The sequence below is a fragment of the Strix uralensis genome, chromosome 8, assembly GCF_047716275.1.
Source record: "Strix uralensis isolate ZFMK-TIS-50842 chromosome 8, bStrUra1, whole genome shotgun sequence".
Lineage (NCBI taxonomy): Eukaryota > Metazoa > Chordata > Aves > Strigiformes > Strigidae > Strix > Strix uralensis.
In genome coordinates, this window is record NC_133979.1 from 13,141,302 (window position 1) to 13,164,382 (window position 23,081).

General features: G+C 44.3%; 3 protein-coding genes across 3 annotated transcripts; 2 read left to right on the top strand and 1 right to left on the bottom strand.

The window, feature by feature from the left end:
* Nucleotides 1-80: 80 nt before the first annotated feature.
* On the top strand, nt 81-5,054 carry EBNA1BP2 (EBNA1 binding protein 2). The gene is made up of 7 exons (XM_074876316.1): nt 81-480; nt 1,051-1,174; nt 1,900-1,989; nt 2,213-2,288; nt 2,557-2,647; nt 2,965-3,136; nt 3,491-5,054. Exons 1-7 carry the CDS (start codon nt 404-406, stop codon nt 3,539-3,541), a joined length of 681 nt encoding a protein of 226 aa, XP_074732417.1. The 5' UTR covers nt 81-403; the 3' UTR covers nt 3,542-5,054.
* On the bottom strand, nt 4,179-7,379 carry CFAP144 (cilia and flagella associated protein 144). Its single transcript, XM_074876317.1, has 4 exons — nt 7,243-7,379; nt 6,335-6,394; nt 5,347-5,450; nt 4,179-4,309 (listed from the first exon to the last, which is right to left on the bottom strand). Exons 1-4 carry the CDS (start codon nt 7,373-7,375, stop codon nt 4,244-4,246), a joined length of 363 nt encoding a protein of 120 aa, XP_074732418.1. The 5' UTR covers nt 7,376-7,379; the 3' UTR covers nt 4,179-4,243.
* Nucleotides 7,380-7,569: 190 nt separating this feature from the next.
* Nucleotides 7,570-14,532, top strand: PIF1 (PIF1 5'-to-3' DNA helicase). Its single transcript, XM_074876306.1, has 12 exons — nt 7,570-8,034; nt 8,118-8,223; nt 8,302-8,427; nt 8,522-8,675; nt 9,227-9,341; nt 9,415-9,521; nt 9,925-10,064; nt 10,743-10,849; nt 11,641-11,728; nt 12,358-12,503; nt 13,494-13,685; nt 14,011-14,532. Exons 1-12 carry the CDS (start codon nt 7,570-7,572, stop codon nt 14,065-14,067), a joined length of 1,803 nt encoding a protein of 600 aa, XP_074732407.1. The 3' UTR covers nt 14,068-14,532.
* Nucleotides 14,533-23,081: the final 8,549 nt, after the last annotated feature.

Below are 23,081 nucleotides of genomic sequence, written 5' to 3' on the forward strand. Positions count from 1 at the left end.
CTCGAGGGGCGCGCTCAAGCCGGGGCTCAACGTGGTGCTGGAGGAGCGGCCGAAGCGGCGCAACGACGTGGTGAGCGGGGCCTGCGGGGCGGGACGGCGCCTCCCCGAGGTCCCCCAGCGCCGGGTGCGGGGCAGAGGAGCCCCCGCCGGGGCTGGGGCCGGGCAGGGCCGAGCTCCAGGGCCCCTGCACTGCTGTGGTGATTTGGGGTGTCGCCCAGCGGCCTTGGAGGAGCAGCCCGCGGTGTGACCCGGGCATTGAGCCGGGCCGGCCGTGGGGAGGCGGTTCGGTGCGGCGGTGGGCAGAGCTGTGCTTCCTTCCCAGGACGGCCTGAAGCAGTGTCTGACCGAATTCAAGCAGCAGCTACCTTGGGTGGAAAGGCTGGATGTGACCTCGAGCCAGGTCATGGACCCCGTCTCACAGAGTGCTGCAAACAAAGATGCTGTTGATCCTGAGAATGACTTCCAGAGAGAGATGAGCTTGTAAGTGGCAAAAAGATTTCTTGTAGGGTCCTGGCGTACTGCTGCGGGCTTGGAGTTGTGTTTCACAGGTGTGCTGCAGACTGCCACACTGGCTGTCAACGGTATCATGTCACTCTTGGGCCATTTTTACATTGACAGCTCTGAATGTTTTCCAAATTAATGCTAGTGTACTTAACTTGCGACTGGAAATAATTTCCCTCCTTGCAGCAGATTTCCATCCCTTGCTGAACAGTTTTTTTAAAAAGCTCCTTGGTTGCAGCACTAAGGCTTTCATACAGGATACGGATTTTTCTTTGTGGATTTGTTTTGGTGTTATTACAGTTCTCTTGTTTTGCCCTGCCTTTCATAATCCAACATATAAAACTGTAACTGGAAACCAGATAAATGTGTATGTGCAAGATATAAGTGTTAATATTGTATTGGCACCTAAATTGATTTTAGTAGCACTGACTGCTTTAGGGCACAGCGTGTTGATATAATGGTAGATCAGTGCTTGTTAGATCCCAGTATCAGCTAGCTTATGTGAGCTGGGAGATGCCCAGTGCCCCTGACAGAGTGCTGTCTCCCTAGTTACCGGCAGGCTCAGGCAGCGGTCCTGGAAGCCCTACCTAGATTGCGTAAGCTGCAAGTTCCTACTAGAAGGCCAGATGATTACTTTGCAGAGATGGCCAAATCAGACCAGCAGATGCAGAAGGTATGTGCGGTGAATAATGGCTTTCTTTCCTGTGTTATGTGTTGGTTTTAGCCTGTGTTGGGCATTAACTTTAAGGTGTAACGTGTGAATACTTATCTTCGTCTCTTTGACAAATGTCTGTGACAATGTTTGTGTTTGAAATTTTGTTTGTGGCAGGAAATTTCTTCCTTTTTAGGTATTTCAGTGCAATGTGAGGATTTCCATAATAGGTTGGAGCATAAAGTAGAAAAGCATGGCTTATATTCTGTTCTGAATGTATTTAATATTAAAAATTGAGACTTCTCTGTATGTTTGTGAACAAGTAGGGAACGAAAAAGATGTTTTCTATATCATGGAAGGGCTGTTGACTCTCTTCTAATAATGACAAGAAAGAAGCTGTTAAGTCTTTGACATACACCTGAGTAAACTGACAAGATGTGTCAAGATACTCTTGTTTAGCAGTTCCATTAGAGCCCATTATAAGGCTTTGTCTTGTCTCTGAGTTTTGTCTTTTTAACCATATTTTGGCTACAGATCAGTTCAGAAGTTTCTGTAATAATTGTTCCAGTCTTGAGTTGAAAGAACGTTCTGCCTTACAAAGCGTTACCTGATTGAGAGATATTTTTGGTTTTACACTCATTAATAGTTCAAATAATTATTCATTTCAGGACTGTACAGCAATCATAAAATTCTCACATTTTCTTTTTCATTACTGATAAATTTTGTCTTTTCTATACCCTAATAAGATTCGACAGAAGCTTAAGAGTAAACAGGAAGCAATGGAGAGGTCTGAGAAAGCGAAACAGCTCCGTGCAATGAGAAAATACGGAAAGAAGGTGAGGAGGAGCTACAAACGGGACCTATCTATGACAAGAATCTAGAGCCTGAGTGAGGAGCTTGGAAAGTGAGACCACAGGAGGCTGGCTAAAATATATAGAATCTGTCTGGTCTTCTGCCTAGCTGCTTTGAAGGAAGACAGAGCAAAAGATGGGATACCTTAAAAAGAAAAAGTATGGGACATTACAAGTAACAACACTAACATTCTGCTTTTAATCTCAGGTGCAAACTGAGATTCTGCAGAGGAGACAAAAGGAGAAAAAAAATATGTTGAATGCAGTCAAGAAATACCAGAAAGGTAAAGTTAACTTGTCTAAGAGAGCAAATGTGTAATGGGAATAGTGACGTGTGAGCAATGTAAGGTAGTGTGATGTGTGGTGTCAATGTGTAGTGCTGGGCAGTGAGCTTGAAAGGCTGCTGCTGTGCAGAGTCACATGCCAGTGGCAGTGAAAGTCATCTCAAGTAGCTGTTCTTCAGGGAGGGTGACTTGTGCTTACTTGCTTAGACTGAAAATTCATATTTTCTGTGGTGGTAGCTGAGAAACTGTTATGTCTTCACTCTTGCAGGTCTCTCTGACAAGCTGGATTTTCTAGATGAAGAGCAGACATCGTCTCAGGGGCATAAAAAAGGCGGTGCAAGTCAACAGATAAAGAAGGGGTGAGACCAGAAAAGAAATACATTTAAATGCAGAATCTCTGAGTATTTCAGTCTTTTAGGGGATCATTTTGTGGAACTAGAAAGCTGTTCTGATTAATGTTCATTAATATAAGTCTGAGGTGGCTTTCTGTCCCTAGAAAGGAGGAAAATTGTGTCCAGAATAGAACAGAGACCAAAATGTCCTAATTTCTGTCTCTTCAGTAAGAGGGGAAGGGTTTAGGATAGCTGATGGGAGTCCATCGGCAGATACATGTGCCTTCTTGAGAGCTTCCTGAGGAAAGGAATATAGGTGGTGATGCTGTTCGGTTGTTTTTCAGACCAAATGCCAAAAGACGATACAAGAATCAGAAGTTTGGTTTTGGTGGGAAGAAGAAGGGCTCAAAGTGGAACACAAAGGAGAGTTTTAATGATGTATCAAGCTTCCGGTCAAAAGTGGCTCACAACAAAGGCCCGGGAAAAGCAGGAAGAGGAGGGAAAAAAGCCCTCAATGTAAGTTCAATGTTGTATGCAAATTCTCCTGGTTGGCTGGGAAGCCAGCCCTGGTCTGGGAGGGAGAGCTGAGTACATGATGGGTGGCTCCAGCATCTGGAAGTTACAGTGTCTGCCTTTGGGAGTCGAACATAATTCAGTTGCAGACAGAGTTGAGGACAGTGGTTCGGTGTCTGAGCAGGGGAATGAGTGAGGGAGTTAGCGAGTACTGTTTGTTGCTACCTGTGTCCCAAAACCTCCCTCTCCAGAGGTACTGACAAATATCTTCTCCTTGGTATCCTCCCCAAGCTATAGAGCTAGAATAAAGATTGAAGACATGAAAGTAAAGATCTGAATCTGTCCTTTCTTTTGCAGAAGAGACCTGGAAAGAGAGCAAGGCAGAAAATGAAGAGCCGAGGGCGATAAGAGGACTGTGCTCCCCCGTGGGGTTCCTGTGTTTCTGTGTGTTGCAAGATGTGTTTGTGCTGTCATCAAGCAGCTAATGGTGGAGCAGGCTGGATGCTTCCAAGTGGCAAGAAAAAAAAGTCAGTGGAGACTAGTGCCTTATCACTAATTTCTTCTTACTGTCAGTTTTGTTGAAGGATTGTTTTCTACTTAAACCTTTGGTGTGTAAGCACATTAAATGGTTTGCACAGAATGATGTCTGATTCATGTTTAGCTGTGTTATGAGTGATGGCCAAAGCCTGCCCTTTGTTCCCTTCGCTCTGACAGCTTTCTCCACAGCTACCATTGACATGTTCTTGGTGAACTGGAGTTCTGGGTCACGTTGCCGATGTCAAAATAAGAAGTCTGAAGCCTGTCAAGATGTTAAAGTGGTTTTTAGACTATTTATATAGATGGGTTTATATAGCAGTGAGACAAATGTAGCAATCTTATAAATAGGTTTATTTCTGTAACTATTGTCAGGCTGTAAATCTGGACGGACTGAGGTTCTCTCTTCTCTTTTCTCGCTATCTGCTCTTGCCAGAAATCTACCAGACTCTCCTAATAACAAGCAAGGCCTAACACATTAGATGTCATTAACTGCTTCTATGTAAGTTGTGTGGCTTTGCCACTCTACTACTGCAGGTTCTCTGACTGCTCCTCCCCGTGCCCAATGGCAGCCATTTATTTAGTGATCTCTGTTTGCCGGCGTGGGAAGTAGAGTCTGCAGTCAGTACGGTCCATCTGAATCTGGGAAAGAAAAATAATGAATAGTCATGAGCTTTTACTAGAATTAGCAGTAGTAATCCCTCCTAAGAGTGACATACGGTGTTCTTGCTGCTGAGAAATGCCCAAGTGACAAATGAGAGAATATACTGTTCGCTGATTCATTACAGTAGAACCTGGTGAAAAAGGAAAACTTAACATATGAAATAGCATCGTGAGTCCTGACTATAAATTTAACTCCCTTCCCTACACACAAATTTAGTTGCCTCTTTCCTGCCAGTCTAATTGTACCACTAGTATCTAACAGTGTAAATCATTGCTGGGATGTCTGTCGCTGTCTAGCCTTGTCACGAGTAACAAGTTTACCTGAAGTGTAATATGAAAAGTTGCAAAAGACTATCTTATTTATCTTAGTTTTCTTTGTAACAGGCCAAAATTAATCAGGCTCTCATTTGCCTTTCTCAAAACTAATCTAAGAAGTCAGTCATCGTCACAGCTACTCATTTGTCAGATATTGATTGATGTCTTGGCTTGTTAATAAGACTTCTTTTCCTCCTGTTTATTCATGCTTCCCCAAATGAGTCCTCACTGATGTATTCTGCCTTGGATATAATTAGCTGATTATTAATTTCATGGTTCTGCTTACAATTTGTTTGAAAGATGCTGTACAGCAACACATTTTTTTTCACAGTACTTATGTATGTCACTTCACATTGCTCGCTACACCATTTCTCATGGGTGAATGCTTTAATAAACAGCCATGATTACATATGTGGCATTTGGCAATATGTTTGGGGTTGACTGTCACTGTGGATATTTTGCATGCAAGTTTCTCAGGGGAAGTCTACTGTTTCTGTGTGCACAAGCCTATGCCAGTGTGAAGAGTCCTCTTAGGTGTAAATTTTAAAAATTTGTTATCCATGAACAGCTCTGCTCATTCCTAGTCATTCCTGTTTTCTGTGTTTGTCACAATTTATTTTCTTGCATGAATATCTTTCAGGGTGATGGGCTGCACCTCTCTGAATCCTGCAAAGAGCCAAGTCCTTAAGCACCCTACTCACCAAAGGTGTTGTGTTCCAGCCAATTTCTTGGCTTTCAGTTTGTGGCTCTGAATATTTCTTTGTTGGCTCCAGTGCTGCGTGGTGAATAAGATTCAGAAACTTGGCTGTTGGTTTGAGACACAAATACAAATGAAAGAAGGCAGATTTAAAAAAGAGTCACCTGTGGTTGTGTGTTAGAATGGGACATCCTAACACTGTGCAAGCAATAGCAAGAAAGCTGAGGTTGAAGACAACCTCTGTGCTTCTGTGAATGATCTTGTAAAAGAACGCACGGTGGCATTTCTACTCAAATTTATTGTGATGAAGTTTCAAGATTTGCCTGCCTATATTGTCCTGTTAATTCTGTCATCCCTGTCTACCATATTGTAGCATCTTTTCTTATACCACATCTAGTATCCACCAGTGCTCTATGTTAGCTCTCCTCTTTCTCATTTGCCTGAGACCTGCTGCCTTTTCCTGTTTTGGTTTTCTTTCACCCCTAATTCTTGACTAGAACAGGCCAACCTGAACCGACTGTTAAGGTTTTTAGACAAAATTGGCATGTTAGAAATAAGGGAGCAGCTGCTGTAAGGTTCCTGTTACTAGTGCTGTAAAGCAACACTTGGCAGCCATTTCAGCAGTTTATTGTATGTGGTGGTTAGTTAGAATTTGCAATGGCTGGCAACATGTATGTATAAAACATGTTTCTAGATATTTTTGTTTTCCCCTGAAAGAGGTTTAGATTCTCAAGCAGAATTTTATAGTATGATAACTAAAAAAAACCCCAAAACCATAATTGCGTGAACGCAAGCTTGTATTGATAATGAAAACTAACGGGAAACGTCCTTAAAGTGGAAAAAAGCCTGCACAAACCATGAAGGAGTTTAACTTTCTTACATTGTTACAGGGGTGTTTCCACATGTGTCATCTTCTAGACTAATTGGAATTTTAATATCTTATTTATCAGTCTTCTGATGTAGTTATCCCAAGCTGTTCAGAGATTTCTTACCATCTGCTGGCTCTTCTATATTATCATGCCAAGACATAGGTTTCTTGGTGATCGTGTGAACTGGAAAGAAATGATGCAGGTGAATTACTTTAATGTGAATTTATCATCACAGCCAGGTATAGGATATCTATCATTGCAAATGTTGGTTTTGATTATTCCCCAGTCTGGGCCCAGCTACTTCAGTGAAGTTGTAAAGGAAGAACAGCATGTGAACAGAACAAAATGAGTTGAGAGTACTGACTAATAGCAGCTTCCCAGAAAGGGAAAGAGGGTTAAACATTCTAAAGGCCCTTCTACTGGATGCTGCCTGCATTCACCACAGCAAAGTTCCACCCCACCCAAGTGATGGCCTAAAGAGTGCCAAGTTTCAGGAAATTATTTTCCTTGGGTTTGTTTTTGTTTTATTGTAAAAGCTAGGCCTGAGTGAATCTATCCACATCACCTGTCTGTTCCAGCACAGATTATGATATTCTGTGACTTGTCAGGTAGAAATCAGCCTGAGGGCTGAAGAATCACAGTATAATGTTGGGGCGCTCTACCTCATCTTAGCTCTGTGTTGTTCACTCAGGATCTATGGGTTCCAGAGCCTCAATAGTCACCTCACATCTACACGTTCACTAAGGTGCTATCTAATCTGGTCAAATGGGTCACCGTTCTGTCTTTGAGGGTGCAGACTGGTTCCTTAAGCAAAGGAAAAGCCCAGGGGTTGCTCCTTCCAGATCTACCCCTCTCACTGGCCACTGCTGGTGTTCTTGGGTGCAGCTGCTGGTCTCAGATGCAGCTGAGCGCCTCACGCGGGCAGCCCCACGAGCCCTCCCGCAGCCCCGCGGCTCGGTGCACGCCTGTCTTGCCCTCGGGCCTTCACGCCCGTTCTCTGTGACCGTGGGGCCGTCCGCGCGCCGCCTCACCGCGGTGGAGCGGGTTCACGTTGTACTGCGTGTGCAGCCTCTGGCACTGCCGCTCCTTCCGCACCCGCTCGCACAGGAGCTGGTTCTGCCGCACCGGGTCCAGTGGCTCCCTCTCCGCGCTGCGGGCGGCCATGGCCTCGCCGGGCTACGCGGCGGCCCGTAGCCTGGCAACGCCTCACGTGATCCCCCACGAGGCCGATGGTTGGCCCGGCTGGTGCCCCGCCCCCCTCCCCCGCCCTTCCCGCCTCCTATTGGCCGTCGCGTTAAAGCCCCCGGCGCTGATTGGCGGCGGGTGCACGCGGCGGGTTTGAACGGCCGGTGGGGCTGATGGAGGACGTGGGGCTGCGCTGCACGGTGGCGGTGGAGCAGCCACTGCCGGGGGCACAGGCCCCGCGGCGACGCGTGATGCGGGGCGCGCTGGTGCTGCTGGGCCGCAATGAGCTACGGCGGCCGGTTCTGCGGGTGGTCGGGGGCGGTGGGGCGCCGGCGCTGAGCTTCGCGCTGGCCGGTGACGCCGTGCGGCTCTTCACGCGGTTCGCGGGTGAAGGGCGGGCGGCGGTGCGGGTCGGGCCGGGCGGCGCCCAGGTCCTGCTCTCCGACTGCCCTCCGGACGCGCTGCGCCGCTTCCTCCGCCTCCTGCGGCTCAAGGTGACCGCCGGGCCGCGGGGCGCGCCGCGCAGCCCCCGCCTGTTGGAGCGGCCGCCGCCGGCCTTCGCGGTCATCAGCCCACTGCAGGAGCGAGACCTGCTGCGCGCCCCCGGCCGCCTCCGCGGAGGGGAACGCCCGGCGGAGGTGAGTCCCGGGGCGACGGGGCCCCGGTTACCGGCCCCGGTTACCGGCCCCACCCTCATAGCACGCCACCGCCCGTCCCGCAGGAGCCCCGCGCGGAGAGGCGGCCCCCGACGAGGCTCTCGGCGGAGCAGGAGGCGGTGCTGGACGCCGTGCGGAGCGGGAAGAGCATCTTCTTCACCGGCTGTGCGGGTGAGGGGGCCGGGGTGGCTGCCGCCGGGTAAGGTACTCGGGCCTCGCCGCTGACCTGCTGCTTCTCCCTCCGCCAAGGGACCGGGAAATCGTTCCTGCTGAAGAAGATCGTGGGTTCCCTCCCTCCGAAGAGCACCTACGCCACAGCCAGCACGGGAGTGGCGGCGTGCCACATCGGCGGCACCACTCTCCATGCCTTTGCAGGTAATGGTCCGCCTGATAGGGAGGCGCTGGGAGCTCTTGCTCCCGTCCCAAAGAGTCTGGAGCTTCCCAAAGCTTTACTTTCTCCTCCTGCTAGGGATCGGCTCTGGGAAGGCATCGCTGGAACAGTGTATTCAGCTGGCAGAGAGGCCTGGGGTGCGCCAGCACTGGCTGGCCTGCCAGCACTTAATTATCGATGAGATCTCAATGGTGGATGGCAAGTTCTTTGACAGGCTGGAGGCAGTGGCGAGGTGAGTGATCATCTGGTCAAACAACTGACAGAAATCAATTTCCCTAAATTTCCAGGCAGCTTTCTTCCTCTGGTTATGTGCATGGATACAAGGCAACCACCAGCGCAGGACTGGAAGGAAGCGTGAAATCATAGCCAGCCTCTGGGCAGATAGGTTTTGATCATGTTCCCCTCCCAGCTGTGGCTGTTCTGGTTGCTATTTCTATCTTTGGAGCCAAGTGTTGTCTATAGAACTGAGTCCAGAATCCAGCTGTCTATTTATGCTGTGCCCAGCAGTTCTCTCTTGCAGAGAGAAGCAGCTGTGGTACAACAGTTACCAAAGAACCAAGAGTGATAATGACATCTGGGGTGGGTAAGCAAAGTAAATTTAGTGCCTTGTAATAGCACTGCTTAATTATTTGAACTCTTCTGACACAGCTGAGGATAATCATCTTTTACTGCAGGTGGTGTATGCTTAAATATAGTGATAGACTAAGAAGTAAATTCTGAGACCTGACTATGTCCAGGTCCTGGAGGACATTCAAAATTTCTCCTCTCTTCCCTCCCTTCCAGGGCAGTCAGAAAGCGGGATGAGCCTTTTGGAGGAATTCAGCTAATCATCTGTGGGGACTTCTTGCAGCTACCCCCAGTCTGCAAGGCTAATGAAGAAACTAAGTTCTGCTTCCAGGTACAAAACTGTTCCTAAACTCATTCTTGTACTTCAAGTCTGCCTCTTTCTTAACAATAGAATGATTTGCCAGGCAAAAAGCTGGAGGAAATGCATCCACATAAACATGGAGCTGACTGAAGTGCGGCGACAGACCGACAAGACCTTTGTCTCACTCCTGAGTGCAGTCCGTTTGGGCAGGTGAGGAGAAATGGAGCTCTCTTTGTAATCTCTGCTCCCCACTGATGGAGCAGAGAAAAGGGTGGTTTGTCACTTCTCTGCTCTGTCAGGAGTGTGTGGCTGGGGGCAATAGCTATAAATGCTTTAGTCAATGTAAGCAGGTTTCACGTATGCTGCTCTGGTAAGGAAGGAGCCTTTCTAGGGTCCCTCTCTGCAACTTCTGCTAAGAAATTCAATGGATCCTGAGCTGTCAGGGCTGGGACACACACTTGCACTGCTCTCCAACTCTTGTAGTTATCTTTCTCTATCCTTCTCTCTAGGGGCCTGGGGCTTGCATAGCCTGATCCAGCTGTGTGGAGGTTACTGCTGCTCAGGACCTGTTCCTGATCACTTTAAATACTAATCCCTTTTTCCTGGTTACCAGGTGCACAGAGGAGGTTACCAGACAGCTGATGCAGACCGCTGCGAACAGGTCTGAACGTGATGGGATCCTGGCTACACGGCTCTGCACCCATAAAGATGATGTGGAAATAACTAATGAGAGACGCTTGCAACAGCTATCAGGTGACCTCCTTGGAGGAAACTGCTGACTTTGGGGCTGAGCTCTGAGTGGCTGCAATGGGGATGCTGTGATGTCAGGAGGAACTGGTCTGTCATGCACAGCATCACCAGTCCCAGCTCTGTGTGTTGGAATTGAGCTGCCCAGGGAAAAACTTCACAGCTTTTTGCTTTAAAATCCACACTGTTACTTCTTGGTGTGTAATAGACAGTGAGCTCATTGCTTGCTGTGAGGTAGGGTGGGTCATTTATTGCCTCCATACCCCTTCTTTTTCTTTGTATAGCATCTCAGAAAGGCCTTGCTCTATGCAGCCACAACTTGAATTAAGCGCTGTTTAATTTCTGCGTCCCTGTCTGGCCCTAGGATTCTTCCCTAGTCCTCTTTGGAGATCTATTGTTGGCAGCAAGTGAAACTGGTCATATGCTCAAAGTGGTGACTACTCAGTTCTTATTTACTGCTGGCCTTTGATTCCTGAGCCTTCTCATGCTCTGGGAGTTATGCTGGGAAGAGAGGCAATAGTGAGCTTTCTGCCATTAGATGTGACAAGGTTTGTGTGAAGATGTCCTACCAGCAGAGCAGAATGGATATTAAAAGAGGAATTGCTGTAGAAATAAATGCTGAGCCTCCCGCAACACTGTAGAATATGTTCAATGTTTGCAATTTGTTATGCCTGTCTTTAACAGGAGAAGTGCACACTTTTGAGGCTTTGGACAGTGACCCAATGCTAGTGAAGTTAATTGATGCTCAGTGTCCTGTGGGTGGTAGAGTTGAGCTAAAGCTTGGAGCTCAGGTAAGTGTGTGTACATGCATTTGTGAAAGACCAGTGGTTCAAATGGCATAAGAAAAATAAAGGTATAGCAGATTAATGTATAGAAAGCAGATTCTGTACAGAACAGCTATGCCAGGCCAACAGAAGACTCTATCCAAATCCTTATATTCTTTCTGCTTGGAATCTCATCCAGACAGAGAATTAGTTTGATTTTAGTGCAAGTTTATGTTTTGTGGACAGTGGTGACTGCTATGACTGACACACATTTCCAATCAGGTTTATAAGCATCCAGGTAGCAGAGAGCGCAGGCAGTCCTTGCCTGCAGTCTCAGCTCGGTACAGCAGCCCTCCTGACCTGTAAGGTTATGGCACAGCTTGCCAAATTTGCAGGACTGGGCACCTTGCTGTGAGCTAGGGCTGTCAGAGTGGAAAGAATGCAGGATTGTGTTTACCAGCAGCAGTTTTGTCTTGGGAAGTTAGGTGTTCCCAGAATCTATATATGCCTAGGCTGGTTGGTGTTTGGGGAAAGGGTATCTGTTCCCTGGATCTGAGCTCACAGATGTGGACAGAAGCAGCTCAAGTAAAGTGTCCAGTGCTGCAGAATAATGTAGTTGAGAATCCTAGGAAGGGAAGGCTGTCAAATCATTTCAGTCAATTTGGAGACGGTGCTCTGTCCTGCAACAGAATGATGTGGTGCCGTGCTTATGCTTCCTGACTATGAGCTTACCTGCAGGTGGCTGAACAGGCTGTAAAGACAGTGCACTAAGGAATTTTTCTTTTTTTTTTTTTTTTTTTTTTTTTTCCTCCCTGTAGGTGATGCTAGCTAAGAATCTGGATGTGTCTCAAGGGCTGGTGAATGGGGCACGAGGAGTTGTTGTAGGATTTGAAAGTGAACAGAAGGGTAAGTAAGATTTTTGATCTTTTGTTGAAGGAAGAGGGGGGGAAAAAAAAACCAAAACAATTTATCATTGATGGCTGATGACTTGTTCATTTCGCTTACTGCTTGGTAAGAATAATTTGAGGGGAAGCAGGGGGGAGGTCGTCTCTGCAGTGAGAGCCTTGGAGCTCTCATGAGCTGTGATGTCATGTGCTGCATCAGCTGTAGCTATCTGTAGGGCCTCTTGTGTTTGCTTTTCTTTATTCTCTAAATGTGTATAATCATTTCCATTTCCTGTCTGTTCTGTTGAACAAAGTCTTAGAGGGTTTTGTTTGTTTTTCTCAGAGAATAATGTTCTGCTACCCGCAACATGTATTTTTCTCTGCATCTCATCTGATAAATTACCTGACTTTAATTCTCCTGCTTAAGTAGGTTCCAAACATCATTTTGGGACATCCTATTTCCTGTGTGTGGGTTTAGGGTTTTTTTTGGTGTGTGTGTGATTTTCTTTTTTTAATGCAGCCCTAAAAGTCATGAAAGACTGATGTGGGGAAGGAGGGGGGAAAAAAAAATAGTGTTCTTCGACTGCTGGCTTCCTGGCTGTTGAATGTCAGGAAAACATCCCTGTTTCTCTCCTGTTCCCATTCCTACAGGGCTGCCTAAGGTGAGGTTTCTCTGTGGGGTCACACAGGTCATCAAAATGGAGAAATGGGTCTTCAAAGGACCATCAGGAGTTCATCTGAGTCGTCAACAGTTGCCTTTAAAATTGGCATGGGCCATTTCCATTCACAAGAGTCAAGTGGGTGTTCTAATACAGCTGTCTGTAGACTTTTATACCATTGTAAGCCTTATTTCCTGGGTGAGGTTTCGTTGCTGGTTAAAACAGGAGGGAAAACTGAAAGGCCCTTGTTGGGGGGGACCTCTAGAATATGTGTGTCTAGCTGCAGAGAAGGTAGTGCCTCTTCTGCTTGTGATGCTTGTCTAGAGGGTCAAGGATGGGCTAGCAATACCACTAGAGTTTCCATCTGCATATCCATATTCATCTGCATAGCTGGTGTTAGAGTCTAAAGCAGCATTATTTACCACTGTGGGCTGATTAGGGTAGTGTTTCCCTGATGGTCATCAGCATTAGTGACCCTGAGGCTTGCAGTGTACCTAAGGAAGCTGCAGCTGTGCCCTTTGGGCTAGACTCCCCCTTTGGTGTATGTTGGGTTTTTTTCAATGTAACTAATACAGTTCATACCTTTCCAGAAAACTTCATATGCATTGATAAATACATGTCTTGGTATTAGACCTGTGAGTTTGTTCCCATGCCACTGCTTAAACCAGGCCATGTTGTAAATTCTGCTGTCTCCTGGGGTGTCTCCTGGTGCAGACAGGGCTGGCCAGGCCTAACCCAAACTCTGCCTCAGTTGGTCTGCCTGAGGACTGCTTAGAGACTGGTGGCTGCTCCAGTTAATTACTAGGAGTGAAAACAGCAGGACTTTTCCTGCTGTGATGATTATATGGGATTTGTGGACTTTCACACAACAAGCAGCTCACTAGTTAGTGGACCCTACTGTCTGCTAGCAATTTCCTGATGGTGGAAAACTGTCCTTTTCTTTCTACTGACTCCCATCTTTTAATCAGTTACATAGTCAAACAAGACATTTCCTTTTTTTTTTTTAATCAAGTCCATACACCAAGGATGGTACCTTTGACAGACTCACAGGACAGGTTAGTGTTGATACAGCACGGTGTTCTTTTTTGTTTGTTGTTTTTTTAACAAACTTCTCCATGTCTTTGATAGGGCATGTCTTTAGACTGTGTGGAAATCTCCCTGTCTCGTGTCTTTGAAAGTGGGCAGGCTTATGTAGCCCTCTCCCGAGCCCGTAGCCTTGCAGGTCTCCGTGTTCTGGATTTTGATCCAAAAGTAGTGAGAGCTGACCCTTCTGTGTTGCAGTTCTATAGACAGCTGAGACATCATCAACTTCTAACCCAGGTAAAGAAAAATACTTTGCTAGGAAAGCCTGCCTTGTGCAACCAGGATGAGAGATGTTTTCCTGAGATGCTACTCTTTTTCTTCCGAAGCAAGACAATTCAAATTAAAACTTGTAGTGGCAAGAGATGAAACTGCAGAGAGGGAATGTGGTGGGACAGCTCTTGGTGGTAAAATATCTGCTATAGTGCTGGGATTGTATAACACTACCTGGCCCTGTGGGTGAAAGGCTGTGTTGGGATTCTTTGATCCTCTTCTTGCTGTAAGAACTGAAGGGGAAGTGGGCATACAAGAGATCTATAATTTTTTTTTTTCCTCCCCCTGCCAGGATTCACTACACACCCATTCAGGTGCTGATGAGAAGGAGAACTGGAAATGCAGCTGAGAGTGCTCTTCTGGCCTCTGTGAGGCATCTACACAAACTGCTGAGTTGCAGTGATCTTGATATTGAGTATATGTGATAACACAGATAAATTCAAAGGAATTTTTTTTTAGATGTTTGCTTCATTCAGCTGACTCTGGATGTGTAGATGTGTCCCTGTCTTGTGTCTCTGAAATTTGGAAGGCTTCTGTAGTCCCCTTCTGGGCCCATAGCCTTGAGTACTTCTGTGTCACAGATGCAACTCTAGCAAAGAAAATGACTGAATGAGAATGTGCCTGAGGGACCTTCCTACAGTTCTAGTCTATCTGCCTGGTTACATTTTATTCTCCACATATGTAAACTGCCACTTATGTGCCTGCCTTCAAGTATACCACAGTTGAGAGATGGAAGGTGTGTGTCCTCTTTTCCTGGATGGATTGGACCTGTTCACAAGAGCTGCTGACACAAGTGAAAGCAGTTATAAGTATCTGGAATTCATCCCTGATTCTCCTGCAAGCGAGAAGCTGCCAGGAGCTGGGCTATCACTTCAGAGCCTGCTGGGGTGTTCTTGCCTTCCAGATGCTTAACACCAGGAGGCTTTGCATAACTTCCTCCACAAGCAGAACTGTAAGAGTTATACATTGCCTGTTATGCTGATACATAGCCTTTTTATTAGTCTGCATATAATAAAATGTGAATTTTTTTATTTTTTTAACCTGAGATGAGCTGGCACTGTTTCAAAATAGGAGGAAGTCCTATATTTTATATCCATAGTTATGGAACTACAGGGATTGTGAAGATCCATTACCCCATTAACAAGAAAGGAGTGAGAGGAGATGGGTGCTGGTGGGAGCTTCTCTTGTTTAAACATGAGGCTTGCTCAAATGGGAGGGACCTTCTGCTGGAGACAATGTACCTGACTAATAAGGTAGAATTTTAATGTGTAATAGAGAATACTGGCCAAGGACATGTGAAGTGAGCTGTAACTTCACCTGTTTCAGCAAAAGTAAAGATGAGTAGAACTAATGTACTGTCTTTTTGAAACCTTAATAAAGGAGAAGCTTTGGTCTTTTTTTTTTTTTTTGGCACATTGCTTAAAGCTCAAGTAATGTATATTTTTTTAAAAAATGTTTAACATGTGGGAATAATGTGAAATATCAACATCCAGCTGGAACTTGTCTCTTACAGGGGAGTGTCTCTGTAACAGTCTCTGTAGTTTGAGCAAGTTGAAGGCCACTTCTTGGCAGCTTCTCTCCTTAAAGCCAGGGAAGGATGTTGACTAGCCAGTGGTTAACATAACAGAAAACAGATTTTGGTAGGATTTTGGCAGGATTTTGAAATGTATTTAAGTGGTTTTTTTTTTTTTTTTATGGGCTTGAGGGCTAGAGTTTTGGAGGAAGTAGTAGTAAAAGTCAGAAGTGTAAGAATTACTCAGAGGTGTTTACGCTTAAGAAAGGGTTTTCAATGTATCAGTACATTGTTTCTTCAAAGAAGTCTGGTGGGGAGTAGGTGGAAGTACCTGAAGCTGGGGCTGGAGTCTGTGGAAGGTGAGACCCTTCCCTTCACACTGTATGCTGTTCCTGGCACTATCTCTGCATGTGTGTGTGAATTTTTTATTTTTTTTTTCTGGCACTATCTCTACATGTGTGTGAATTTTTTTTTTTTTTTTTTTTTTAACGACCACCTTCTAATCCTTTGAGATGGACTTAATCTGTTTATCCACCTTGGGGATGAACTAAAAAATTACCTTCTCGTGCCCACACCCCTGGGAAGGAGGGTGCTGGCATGCTAAAGTATCACAGCTGGGGCAGATGAGCATGGGGGTGTGATTCCTTGGCCTGTGGCTCCCAGAGCCTCCACCAGACCTGGGTGAGGGCCTGACTCCATTGCAGCCTGGCAGCCACAGGGGAGCTGCTGCAGGTGTCCCTGCCCGGCCTGCAGGCTGTGTCCCCCAGCTGACTGGGTGGCAGTACCCAGTTGGGGTGACTGTGAGCATGGGGGTGCTCAGGTTCAGCCCTTTCCTGCTGTGGCAGCACACATGGAGTGCAGGTGTGGCAGGCTGGCCCAAGCCTTTCTTTGGACACCTCTCGTTCTCTTGACTGCACATCAGCCCTAGCCTGCTGTGTGTCCCTATCTCGTAGCACACTTGTCCTTTCCTCATGTCACTGTTCTGCGGTGGGTGCTGTGGCTGAGCCTCTGTGCTGTGCCACTCGTGCTTCCTGCATCATTCCAGCTGGGCTTCAACATGCATCCTCCACCTTCGTTGTGGGTTGAGTTTTTGCTTTTGTTCACTTTCTTCTACAGACCCTTGGCTGACATCATGTTCATCTTCCCCTCGTGCCCCTTGTGCAGGTGGTCAGAGGCTGTGGGTGCCCTAATCGTCAGGGGCAAGGCTGTCTGTGCAGGCAGTGAAGCCCAAGGGGTAACCTAAAGGCCAGTATACACTCTTGTGGGTTTTTAGAGATGGGACTCTGCAGTATGAGGGTTTTGTGTTGCATCGGAGGTTGAGGTGTGCTCAGGGATGTTAAAGTGAGTTTTACTGTTGGGGTAGACAGGAAGAATATGCCAGGCACTTTGTCAGACACAGTACATTGATTTCTTGACAGATTGCGTACGAGTAATGAGATAATGCAGATTCAAATCCTTTAACGTCTCTTAAAAAGTTCCTGTACCACTATAATGACAAGATAATTTAGAGTGTAAGATGGTTGATTATGTACAATGCAAATAAACTTTTAATTGTGATCTTCTGAAGCAACTCACTTAACTGCAGCTTTCATGGGTTTAGGGACTGAAATCTTTCCAGCTGTACAGGGTTGTTTTTGGTGCCAATTTGAGGTTTGAGATAGAACACTAAACAGAACTTAAAGCTGGAAAGGGTAATTAATATTTCATGTTAGTATTAAATGTACATGAAATATTGTGGTTGCCTTCTCAGAGGTGGAGCAGTGGGAACAGAATAGCAGTGGCTTTTGAAGGGCTGGCAGCTGTCCTGAGGCCAAAGGGAGTCTGTCTGTAAATTTTGGATGTTCTTGTTCACTTCCAGCTAAAGCAGATGTAGGGATGGGGGCTGAGGCTGAGGACTGCTATTTAAATCTTAAAAGGAGCAGTCAGGACAAATCTGAGCTGTCAGGCTCTGTCATGGCTCCCCTGCAGTCAGGATTGTGATGAGGCCTTTTTTTAACAGAATAATGCTTCTATGTACATGAGGTAAAAAAATCTTGTAATACAATAAAAATCTCTTCTTCCAAATATTCCTTACCATCTTAATTTTTCTTGCAGAGTGACTGTAGCTAGTCTGTAGCTAGAACCCAGTACACCCACATGGAAAGGGGTTTAAACTTTTTTTATTGCAGTGACTGTACTGGAAGAACAGAGCTGCGCATCTTCTCTTTACTAGTAAGTAAAATGAAGAAGAATCTGAAGAGCAAGCAACTTTTTACATTATGCCACCACAAGCCATCTTCAAGATGTCTGGTAACGCTGTTACTTTCACCTGCTGAGGCAAGGTGGTCTTAGCAGGTTGGATTTCTTCAGGGACATTTCACATGTCTTGTGACAGAGCCAGTACGTGTGCTATTCTCAGCTTACACAATCTATATAGCTCATGCTTTTCCTCTGCCCCAGTGCGGGTATTCGCCACAGGCTGCAGTTCTTCAAGAAACAAATCTGCTCCACTGTGGTTTCTCCAGTGGCTGCAGGGAATCTCTGCTTGGGCACCTGGAGCTCCTCCTCACTCACTGACCTGGGTGTTCTCAGGGTTCATTTCTCACACTTTTTTTCTTACTCCTCACAGCCATGCAGTTTCCCCCTTCTTAAATCTGTTACCACAGAGGCTGCACCAGTGTTGGTGATGGGCCCAGCTGTGCCCTGTGGCAGGGCTGCTGTGGAACTGGCTGGAAGCGCTTGGAACCAGCTGTGTCAGGTACGGGACAGCCCTGAGTTCTCCTCACAGAGACTCCCGCCAACCCCTGGGCATGGGCACCTGATATGCCAAGTATCAAGTGTGTTAGCTTCGTTCAAAATTGCCTCTCTACCCTCTCCAGTAGATGCTTGTAACGTTTGCATGGTTGGATGTCCTGGGATACAGAGGTAAGGCGGGAGGTTCTGTGGTAAAACAAAAAGGAAATGGTGGGTGATGAAGGAACCGCCATTTCCGGGTGGCAGGAGGCAGAGGTAGGAGGTGGCTGGCAGTATGGCTGGAGTCCAGCTAAAACGAGAGGCCTGCCAAGAGGGTGCATGGCAGTGCTGTGAGTGGCTGGGGTTTCATTACTGTACTCCAGTAAATATGAGGAAATGAATATTGTCTCTCCACTTTCACAAACTGAAGAAAAAGTATTTAAACGTGGCTTTTGCCTTAACTTAACTGCAGCTATAATTAAGTGAATTAAACTGCAAGTTTGATTCATAATTGGTATTTCTGTTACCACAAAGTAAAGCCATTCTCTTTTCAAATACATTAAGCCATAAGAAACTGCTTTATACCAGCTAAAGCTTCATAATACATTTATGTGTTATTGGAAGCATAATTCACATGCAGAGTGTTATTAAAACCTTACCAGCTTCCAGTTTAAATCTTTGCACAGTGATTTAACTCCCTTCTCATTCTTTACGTGACATTTTCATAATAATTAAACATGAATGTGTCCTTACAGTCTCTACCCAGAAGTCCTGTGGTGCCCAGGAAAGGCAGCAATAGTCTTGTAGGTCTCAGATACTGTAATAAGATTGTGTCCATGAATTAGATCTTCCTATCTAGAATCGCTCTGCATAGATCAAATAAATGCTACTCTTAAGTAATGGAAATACAGTACGTTATAGGCTATGCTATGAATGCTAATAATGTCATTTTTCTCACAGATATTAGAAGTTTCTCGTTTTGTATTATGCCACTCTGTGACATGCAATTGTCTTCTGCTGCTAAATCTAAGCATTTCTATTATTGGTGTGAGAAAAGACCTGAATTACTAGAGATTGCATTTAGATGTGTAAAATCTCTACCTCACTATTTCCTGTATGATTATTTTATGCTTGTTTCTATTACAGATTATAAGGATGTTGGATGGAATTTTTTAGCTAAACTACTGACTAGTATATAATTTATGAAATCTGGTTATACGAGTAAAAACAAGTTGATAACAAGTCTAAGAGTAAACTTCTCCATTTATAATTATTGAATACTGCACTACCTGTTTTTTAAAAATCTGTTACAATGTCAATACAGGGGACTTTCAGATGTGACACAGAACCTATAAGACACCTTCTGGGGTGACAGCTGGAGACTGGGTGGGCACCAAGAGCATCTTAAATGGTACCATGTGCCTATGTGCAGGCAACTGAATTAAGCCCATAATGTTCCAAATGTAACCATAACACATGTTCTTACTAAATTGTTTATTACAGTCTTTTTGCAAGAAGGCAGAGCTATGATAAAGATGCCTCTGACAGAAATCTGATGAAGATTTTATTTTTTATCATATGAAGTTTAGCATTTTAGGGATTTTTCTTTTATTTCTTAAAATATATAGTTTTTATCAACAAGTAGTAAGTATATGAATCACACCTTCCATCTACTCTTCCCAAATCACTAGGCTATATTAGTTTTCTGTAGGTATATAATATTATTTTTTTGTTTTCCAAATTATTATTAACACATTGAGAATTATAGGGGGATTTGCCCAGACTTGTGGTTGGGTGTCAGGAGTTAGTTCAGGTCTTCAAAGATTCTGGATCCTGCTTTGCTTGTTGAAAGACCTGTGATTCCCCATTATCAAGTATCAGCTTAGACAGGATATAATGTATTTTGCAGATGATGCTAGACATTAAAGTAAAAACATAAGTAAGGCTTCTTAAGACTATCCCAGTAGCTATTAATTCACAAAAGTGAGGCAACACATCTTTTAATATCTCTAGTTGAAGGTTGGACAGATTTATTGAATAAAATAAATCAAATATGAAAAACACTTATGTGGATTAATGTAAGAATAACTTGGTTTAGAAAAAAGTTTTTAAAATTTGTAATTTATCTTGGAAGTTGTACATAACGATCATCTTGGTCTTCAAGCTATTCTGTGAAACCATTCCAGGTAAGCTGCCTTCATGTTTGTGTTGGATTAGTGGGACACCTTGTAGTAAAATATTTTACCATAATAACACCAGGTACTTTCAAATGACACTTTTCAATACAAAGTAAATTTTTAAAATAGATCTTGAATCTTGAGCAATGAGCTAGTATTTAATTGCCAGAATTTCAATGCGTTAGACAGGGGGATGCTACCAGAATGGATTTTAATAATAAAGAAGGAAGTTTTGAAATAGTTTGGTTTTTACATGTCTTCTCTTCAGATGAAAGAGACCTTACAATAATCTTAACCATTTTACTTGTGATAGTAGCAAGCTATGGCTATTCTAACATAAAATCCACACTGAAAATTCAGTCAGGTCAAAATGACTAACTTTCATAAAATATTGTCCCTTTCCTTCATTAGCCATAATTATTGCTGTCAACTAAACTTTTGGATAAATATTATACATTTTCCTTTTGTTTTAAAAATAAAGGATAAAAATTACTCAGTGTACAAACAATTTCAAGTTTATGTTAGAGATATAATACTACTTTTGACAGATTGCTGCATAGTCTTGTGCACTCTCATATCTCAAAAAAGTACAAGGTCAAAAATATTGTTTCTGATGACCTATTTTATCAGAAATATTGTCAAAAAAAAAAAAAAGATAATCAGATTTTTGACACTTGTCCTGGGAGTGTCATTAAGGGCCTCTATATAACATAACACATCAGAAACATCAGGCAAAAACTCTTAAGTGTAATGCTCATTCAATACTTAAGTATAGATCATTTTACAGTGCTAAGTTTTGGGATCAGGACACTAATATGATAAAGAAGTACCAGTCCATTGACAACCTTTGCTATAGGTTTCAGGAGATATTCTTAAAAAAAAAAAAAGGGGGGGGTGAGAAAATAAAACCCCAACCAAACAAAAAAACAAACGACAAAAACATTTCTGGCCATCAGTGTGACTTGAGGCATTTCACTGTCAACAGAAAGCAGGGCTACAAGGAGCCTCAAGCACAAAGACTGCATTTGATATTGCTTTTCCTGCAGCAGCAGAAGACCTTAATGAAAAAAGAATTCAGCACTACCAAGTTGTAACAAGTCCAAGTAGGGTGCTGGGAGCAGGATATCAAGCTAAGGTGAAAGCTATGTCAAAAACTGAAGCTGAAGAGAGCATGAGAACCAGAGAAACTGAATCATTAGGAACAGGTCCAGCTCAAGGCATACAGGTGAAGTAGCTTTAGAATAGTTACCAACTATGTTTCCACATTTGATACACTTATTGGCCTTTGTGATAGTTAAGAGATCTAGTATGGTCAAAAAGTGTCAGAAAGAGCAGGGGAAGTCACAGGACCAGTACCACCCTTTCGCACCTTCAGTCTTACTGTGGCATGGCTAGAAGTATAGCAATAGAGGTAATGATGCCTAGGAAGGAGGGCTAGGAGCAGTGCTGAGGCAAAGCCAGTTCAGTAGAGCTTGCAGTGCTTTGATGGGCACAGAAAGGAGATAAGCTCAAATTAAAAAGGAGTTGCTGGCCATGTTCACTGCCACAGAATGAGATTGTCAGTTGACCTTGGGACACCAGATGGACATGCAGTCTGTTCAGAAGCCATCAGGAAGCTTTATGGTGGAGCTAGTGCTGAAGGCAGCCAAATGACAACAACCCTTGTTAGATGCATAGCAGTCCAATGAGGTGATGATAAGGTACTCCCCCAAAAAGTCATGGCTAGGGGCAGATGCATTGCACATGCTGTCCAGACTACGGTGTATAGACAACTTTTTGGAACAGAAAGAAACCTACCAACGTGCGTCAGTATATCTTTTTTGGCCTTCATGAAGTCTGTTTTGGTATGGTGGACTCTTTGAAGGGGCAGGAGGTATTTCCAGGACATTTAAGAGGTGACAAAAGGTAGGTGCTACATGTAGGTGTATAGAATACATGATATGATGATATGTCCATTAGCTGGTTATGCATTAATAGATTTCAGCCCAAACAAGTGGAAAAAGATACAAAAAACTTGATAAAACTTACCAAAAGGGAAAAGGTAACAATTAGTTTGGAGCCTAAATAGAGGAGAGGATATTGCAGAGGAAACTAGTTTAGATCCTGCAATGCTCCCTTTTCTTCAAAAGGATCTAGTTTACTTTTCAAGTGTGGAGGCCTTTCAGTTTATTTCCAGAGCACAGCTGATGGAGCATATTTCATCTTTACCTCTCAGATCATAAAGACTTCCTCTTGCTCTAGCTGAAATATTTGCTGGAAATCAAGGGTGAATTCTTTGCTTAGCATGATGACAAGGGAGATAACTGCTTTATATATCTTTTTTTTTTTTTCCTTTGTCTAGGGTATGGCTGGGGGTTCCTTGTTTGTTTTAGAGTTCCAGTCAGAGACATCTCCATATTTCAAAGATAATTTAGTTGTGCTGACACCCCAAATCAGTATGCACTCTATAGTGAAAAGAAAGCTACCTTTTTTTTTTCAATATATATTTTGCATATTTTCCAACAACTGAGAGGAAAAATGCCACCTAACAAGTATTTTGATAGAAAATGCTGCTCAGGGAATAGACTTAAAAACCCAGCTCTTCTTTTGGAGGGAAGAGAAGTTGATCTGATGTTATTGAACACTCCACAGTAAACAGCTGGTGTTCTGTTCCCTTTTTCAAAAGAGTGGGATTGCTTTCTGTCTCTAAAACATGCAGTTTCATTAAAGAGAAGATAATTGATGATAAAAGCAGGGGAAGAGTGCATATTGTGATCTTAATGCTACGTAAGTGACATACTGTCAGAAGAAAACTGCGTTGCCTACTTTAGCTGCATAAACTTTGATAGCAGGCTGGAAGCTGCTCTTATTTTCTATCAAGTAAGATTTAAAAAAAATCAGTTCTACAGCTTACAAGCAGTATGAAGGCTTAATTGTTTCCTTATGCTCCATTCTACAAATATACTAAACATTAACAATCAA